Source organism: Urocampus carinirostris, chromosome 1, assembly GCF_059441175.1.
Source record: "Urocampus carinirostris isolate Australia breed hairy pipefish chromosome 1, RoL_Ucar_1.0, whole genome shotgun sequence".
NCBI classification, from domain to species: Eukaryota; Metazoa; Chordata; class Actinopteri; order Syngnathiformes; family Syngnathidae; genus Urocampus; species Urocampus carinirostris.
This window is the reverse complement of record NC_142349.1, coordinates 45,699,313-45,706,790: the sequence shown is the minus strand read 5'-3', so window position 1 is coordinate 45,706,790 and position 7,478 is coordinate 45,699,313. Positions and strand designations below refer to the sequence as shown.

Genomic DNA, 7,478 nt, shown 5'->3' with positions numbered 1-7,478 from the left:
TTTTTCCAACCGTTCTAGTAAGATACTATGGTCCACTGTGTCAAAAGCAGCACTAAGGTCCAGCAGCAGCAAAAGTGATGAAGCGCCAGAGTCTATTGCCCGTAGGAGATCATTGGTTACCTTAATCAGAGCTGTCTCAGTAGAGTGGTTAGCCCTGAATCCTGATTGCATTGATTCAAAAAGATTGTTCTCAGATATGAAATCATTCAGCTGCTGTGCCACTACTTTTTCAAGTACTTGAGAAAGAAACGGTAGGTTTGACACAGGTCTATAATTACATAAGCTTTCTTATGTAATCAATGCAGTTGAGGATACTCCATTTGTATACATTACTCTGTCTAATTGAAAACGAGTTCTCGAAAGCACAAGAATACCAACTGTGGAGACTCAAAGTGACCAAACCAAAGTATTTTTTTTTTCTTTTTTTCCCAGCTTTCACAACGGTTTTGGGGGTACCCATCCATGAATTTTTGCTTATTATTCAGATCAATAGTTTTTGTTTTTTCACAAATCTGAGGCACTAAGAAATACAAAATGTTCCTTTATTATTTAGCTTAAAGGGCCACTGCACCAAATTATTTGCTCAAGCAATCCCTTTGCAGCACACCAACAATAGATGGCAGCAATGTTCTCAACTGGCTTTCGCTGCTGCAGCATGAGGAAGAGGTATGAGGAAGAGGTGGAGAAAAGGGAGGAGTGTGAGGAGGGGAACAAAACAAGAGGGTGTACTATGTCTTCAGTGAACAACATTCTTTTGATGCGACTTGTTGAGCTACAATCTGTTTCTTATTCAGGGTATGTGTCTTGCTACTCACTCCAAATCCATGCAAATTGAGAGCAAACTCCTCTTAAGCTCCTCTTAACTTTTTTTGTTATTCTGTGCTTTAACTCTTACAAGTCTCGTTTGTGGTGAATCTGGTGATGCAGCCGAATAGCAGCAATGAAGTGTGGGAAGGCTGGAGCGTCTTGTCCAAGCAAGTTTATAGCAGCCCACAGGTAAGTTTGAGACATTTATTGTATACATGAGTAGTTACCAGAGACAGTAACACTTCACAAAATGTTGGAGGTAGATATGTAGTCAACAATTATATTCAAGGTGATGTATTTTTACGCAGTATTCAGTCCCTACTTTAGTTGAGTAACAATTGGGTTTATTTTGTGATTTAAACCATTTGAAAATTAAAAAATTGACTTACAAATGACTTATTCCGATGTAAGACACGACAATTAGTTGAAATGATTGATTGATTGATTGACAAAGCGTCCAAATTTATCTAGGCGATGTGTCTCCTATAAGCCTTCAGCCAGAAATCCCTTTTTTCTTTCCTGGGTGATTTGTTCAATTTGTGATGTGATTTTGTTTGCATCATGCTTGAAAGAAAAAAATCTAAGTGGGGGCGAGGGGGATGGCGGAATACAAAGAATACAAGTTTGATAAATGATCAATAAATGATTGTGCACCATTTGAGCATCACCCGCGTTGAGTCATGAAACCATTTGTGGGCAGAATTTTCCTTGTTGGCAGGGTCATTGATACATGAGATTGGAAAACCCAAAGAGTAAGACTGAGTCCAGATGAAAACTAAAATCCGGAAATGGGGGTGTGAAAGTATTGAGTCACCTTTTTTGTATTTTTCACATCTAGAGTAACCTTCCTGACTGCTTGTGAAAGGTGGTGGTCAGATACAAACTAATTTTCCATTTTTTAGGTGGACAGACACACAAACAGACAAACAAATACATATATATATTTCGATTTCATTACAAAGTACAGGCTTTGTCGCACATTTTTAGATCCCAAATGATAACATTATCACTGCCCTTGCTTGACTCATGGGTGACAACAAACATACGTAGTTCCAGTTGCTTCCAATCAAAATAAGACTGAACGTGAGGTCAAGTGTGCTCTGCTGTTTTTTAAATAAAAAATCTTTGCCTTTGCATGGACTCATGTGACAGTCTGCCTTCATTTGACCGAGAAAATGGAGTCCACATGGCATGAAGTACAGTGGAACCTCGGTTCTCGACTATAATCCGTTCCAGAACCCTGTTCGAGAACCCATTTGTTCAATCACCGAAAATAGTTTTTCCCATTAAAAGTAATGAAAAATCGTTTTAATCCGTTCCAACACCCTGAATGTTTACCATGAACGTAAACATGAAGCTAACCCAGGCTAATCGTACGTTCGCTTTATCGTAATCTTCCGTACGAAAGATTACGCTAACATGAACGTGTAAAAATAAAAAAACAGGTCGTTTATACGTCTTTTAGCACCCGGGTCTCCACAAAAAGCGGTGAGCGGTTAAAGGATAAAGAAAAGATTTATGAATAGGATTTCTTACCTTTGTGGTGGTCTGCAGAAGCCATGCTCTATTCCCTCGAAAGAAGGGAAACTGTCTCACATTCTTCATTTTGCTATTTTTTTCTTTCTTAAATGCAATAGTTGTACGCACTACTCTTTTTTTTCACCTGTAGCAACTTTGCTGCTTGCACCGACCTTCTTCGGAGGCTTAATTAGGGGCTAAAACACTCCATTCACCGATATTAAAAGCGAAAGCGAAAAGAAGTGCGCGCGCACGTCATAACAGTTCTTCACGAGGGGTGGGGGCAATCTACACCCGTACGCCGCTCAGCATCGCACCCTAGCGTACCGGCGTTCGAACTCCGATTTTTTGAACGAAAAGCGAAGCAAGAATTTCTCGAAATTTTTGGTCGAGAACCGATTTGTTCGAACTGAGAGGCGTTAGAAAATTGAGGTTCCACTGTATGTTTGATGTTGGAAAAAAAGTGAGCCAGTTTATTGTGCTGTTGTTGTTCATCAATATGAGCAGGTGAGCCGGCTGATGAAGTCCAAAGCAGCGCTGTACCTGAACAGCCACCCGGTGGTGGCGCTCGCATTCATGCTCTTCTGCGCAATGGCCGCCCTTCCTGTTGGAATTTTCCTCCTTTTTGCGTTGGTGACTGTGGTTATGTCAGCGGTCAGCTTCCTTTTCTTTGAAGGTAGCAACATTGGCTATCTACTTTTTAGACAGGGCTGGGGAGTAACAAAACACCCAAAGTAATTAGGAGTAACGTAACTGAGATACTAAAAAGTGTAATTGTATTCTGTTACAATTACATAGAAAATGTAATCAAATCACAGGTTCATTTATTTAAAATCAGGATTACTTTTGTAGGATTAAAATTGTATTTAAAACCATATTTACATATACATGATGTGCTGATTGATGAATCGTGTCATAATTTCAATTATCGACACTCAATAGACAGAGAGAGATGAAGCCTAAATAAAACGTGTGTGCGGTAGTCATATCTGTTGCTCGCTTTATATAGATGGCATGTTTGTCACACTGTGTTGCAGGTAAAATAACTTTTGTGTATATTTTGTGTGTATTTTATTTTTCCTTCAATGTAGCACTCACTTTGTTAAATTGGCGTGAGCCTGCAGTTTTGTGACGGCAGTGCCGTTGCGCTAATTATGCATTCAGGGACTTTTGGTTAATATTGATTATAATAATAATAATAATATTGATTGATTGTTTTCCTTTTGTATTTTGCAGTTAATTGGTGTTTAAAATCATTTAATGATCGCTGTATTTTTTTGTGTGAAAATGTTTTACTTAGCCTTGTAAATATGAATATTGCCAAGAAGTACCGCATCCCCACTTAAAACAAGTAAAACTGGAACTTGGACGCAAGACAACCCAGAGTTTGTTGGAAATGTAGAAAGTGAACACTTGGTGTTTTTAAAACAGTGCTTCTCAATTAGTTTCTGTCTCTTATTTTTATATTTAGTGTTGGAGTAATTTAGATTAATATTCTATCTGGTACTGCAGTAATCTCATAAGTAATAGAAAGTAATCAAGTTGCATTACTGCAATTTCAAGGTATTCGGATTACATTACCGATGACATTTTTTGACAGGTTATCAGTAACTGTAAAGGATTGCATGTTCAAAATAACGATTATTCTGATAATCGCACTGGTGGGAAGATAGAGGGTTTTTCACTCTGTTTTTCCAATTATCTTTCTTGTTTAGGCTTCTTGTTATTTGCGGGTGTCTTGAGTTTGCTGTGCGTATTGACGGGTGTGGCTGTCTTCTCTGTGGTGGCATCGTCCGTGGTAGCCGCCTTTTACATGGTCGTCTCCAACATCCTCAACTACTATTACCCACACATGATAAAGGTAACAAACAGCAAATGAAATTAGTAGAGTGAAGTAAGGATGGAGCCTTTCAGAGGCCTTAGAGAATCGCTAGAATAATTCCTCGTTTTTCGTGTGGGCTGCTGTTAGGTCTATTACCCTACATCTCTGAATAAAACACAATAAGAGACAAGAGACATTAATATTTCTCATGATGAGATGGTCATTTCTCAGCCTGATACTCATCTGCCCAAAACTTCACCAACTCCCCTTTTTATTCACAGAAATCTTGTGGGAAGGAAGTTGAGAAAAGGAACAAAGGACACTCCATTTGTATAGATGAAAACAAAACAGAAGAATGCGGCTTTACTCCACAATGGTTGATAGGTCTGAACAGGTCACGTCCCCAAAGGGCGATAAAACTCCCTTAAGCAAGGAAAAATACCACTCAACTGTAAGGGTCTCTGTAATGCTCAATATTTGTAGTTAATTGATTATAAATTTACAATAATCTTGTCAGTCGCGTTCCAAATACGTCCTGTGATCATCAAAATCTGCAAGGTAGAAACCTTGATTTAATTAATTATTTATTTATTACTCAAGAAAAAAACCAATTTATTGGCTCAAGTATTTCTTTAATAATTCAAAGCGCTTTGTTTTTTACCAAAAAAAAGTCTGTACCGTCAAATTATAATTGTAAAATTAATCTTTCTGTTATATGGCACAACTGTATGGATTAAAGAAACGATTTACTTTACATGAAACTTTGCCGCCAGTGTGTGGATGTTATGGAAAACTGCATTTACCATCTGGTTCTTTCCTACAGAAACCCTATATTTTTCCATTATTACATTTTTTGGAAAAAGCTAGTTTAGCGGGTCGACAAGTCCAAGTTGGCTGGCAATAGAAAGTATCTTCCTCTGTTTAGCCAATCAGAATGCAAAACACAATGCACAGTGAAAAACAAGCTTTTTAATCCGTCCGGCTTAGCAAAAAATGAAAAAAATGCCTCAACAGTATACATAGTATGAAAGAAAGTATAGAGATAATTTTGAAAAGAAAAAATAAATACTACACCAAAACTACAAAAAGACTGCTACACCAATACTATATTACAAAAATACTGCTATGGAAATACTGCTACAGAAACATTACTACAGTAATATTAAGAAGGAATATTACAAAAATATAACTACAGTAATGTTACAAAAATAGTACAGAAATATCACAAAAATACTACTAAGGAGAAATTACAGAAATACCACAAAATACTACAGAGATCCCACAGAACTAAATATGAAAACAGGCACTTAATATATAATTCTGTTTGGAGTCTAAAAAGAAACAAGAAATACTGCGTGAATACTTAAAAACACTACTACAGTAACATAATAGTAACAAAATAATACTAAAAAATACTAATACAGAACTACTACAGAAACACTGCTAAAGTGGTACTACAAAAATACTACTTCAGAAAATCTTCAGAAATACTACTACAGGTTTAGTACCAAAAATGCTACAGAACTACTAAGAAGCAATATTACAAAATACAACTACTAAAAAAAAAAAACACAAAATACTACTATGGAAATATTATAGAAGTGCTGCGAAAATTCTAGAGAAATAGAGAAATAGAGAAATCTAAATATCAAAATAAGTCCTTAAAAAGCGACCTAATATACAGTACTACGTTGCTTTAATTCTGATCATTTTAAAGCAAATTTGATGATTATGGTTATGGATCCCTTAACCACTAGAGTCATAGGGGCACCTTTTCCTGGGGTGTGTCTTAGGCAAGTACAGCCTGGTGGCGCCCATCCCTCCCCAGGCCAAGATATGTTTCCTCCAGGTCTACAACTGTGGACCTTGGCATGTTAGTCAAATGTGCTAACCACTGCACTCCTAATACAAATTAAAAAAAATAAAAATGTACATGTAGTGTATTCGTTCATAAATGCAAATGAGAAAAATTGGGTAGGTCTCCCGGCCCCTGGCCAAATGTTTGAACCCAATTCGGCATGCCACTCCAAGGTTTGCCCAGCCCTAACTCAAGCCCATTTAGTACAAAAATGGACCCTTGCTGTTTCACAGCTCACAAAACCCGTGTTCAGTTTTTTGAAACATTTTTGGATGGGTTTGTTATGGCCCACTTAACGAGTGATATACCCCAGAAATATTACTTTCTTTACAGAAACTAGCAAAAAGTGATGTAATGCTCAATATCTAATAATGTCAAATATGTTTAAAAATCATTTTCTCAGCCCCCTATTTATGAAAAAAGCCCCTATTATTGGAGGCAAAAGGTTACTGCATGAAGGGAGGATTATTTCCCTGAATTCTTGGCATTGTTGGGTGTTAACCACACAGTTGAAGTCTTAGTCAACTGATTCTTGGGTTTGAAAATACTCAAATGACTACTAGGTCTCATGAAAACTGTTTGGTGTTTGTTTCCACAGATAGAGAAAGAACATGACAGGGACACCTGGGATGAAATTCCACATAACACAACACAATAGTTCATTTCCTTATACCTTTAATCTGCTGTGTTAAGTTTGTATAGCCCAAAATATTTTGTCACATTATCTGTCTAATTTGGTGGCTAGGTGGTTAGCGCATAGCCCTACGGTGTTGGGGTACAGGGTTCAAGCATGCAGCCTCTCCGTGCGGAGTTTGCATGTTCTCCCTTTTCCTGCGTGGGTTTCTTCTGGCACTCTGGTTTTCTCCCACAGTCCAAAAACATGCACGTCAGGTTAATTGGCCGGTCCAAATTCTCCCTAGGTGCGAATGAGCGAGTGAGTTGTCTGTATATGTGTGCCCTGTGACTGACTGGCAACCAGTTCAGGGTGTCCCTTGCCCACGGCCCAAAGATGGCTGAGATGGGCTCCAGAACCCCCACGGCCCTACTGCGGATAAGCGGCACACAAAATGGACGGATCTGTCTGATGTATGTTTTTTATCTCTGGTACCGAACTTTTATTCCATTGTTGAAATGATGCAATGTGCAATACCAAACACTGCCACATTATTTGTACAACTTCAAATAATGTTTTTACTTGTTGTTATATTTAATAAAATTATGAATAACTATGAGCAGTTTATTTTTCTCATTTGCTTTTTGTTGCCAAGAATATTGCTATTTAATGGAGACGTTTAGAATATAAAAAAAACATGTGCTCAAATGTTGTGAATAAATTCATCATAATGTGATGATGGTGAGCTCAGCTGGTAGTTTAGTAGCAGCATGTCCTGAGTGTAGTCCAATTCTTAAAATAGGGGACCCAAGTTGCTGTGCTAGATGTGTTCCTTCCTTGCAGTTCATTCTCATTCTCGT

The 7,478-nt window shown here is 37.7% G+C and overlaps 1 protein-coding gene across 1 annotated transcript; it reads left to right on the top strand.

Annotated features, from left to right (window-relative positions):
• The first annotated feature begins 667 nt into the window (after positions 1-667).
• Positions 668-7,237, top strand: LOC148374880 (lipid droplet assembly factor 1-like). Its single transcript, XM_088355635.1, has 5 exons — positions 668-795; positions 899-996; positions 2,833-3,001; positions 4,041-4,186; positions 6,604-7,237. Exons 2-5 carry the CDS (start codon positions 922-924, stop codon positions 6,661-6,663), a joined length of 450 nt encoding a protein of 149 aa, XP_088211761.1. The 5' UTR covers positions 668-795; positions 899-921; the 3' UTR covers positions 6,664-7,237.
• The last annotated feature ends 241 nt before the right edge of the window (positions 7,238-7,478 follow it).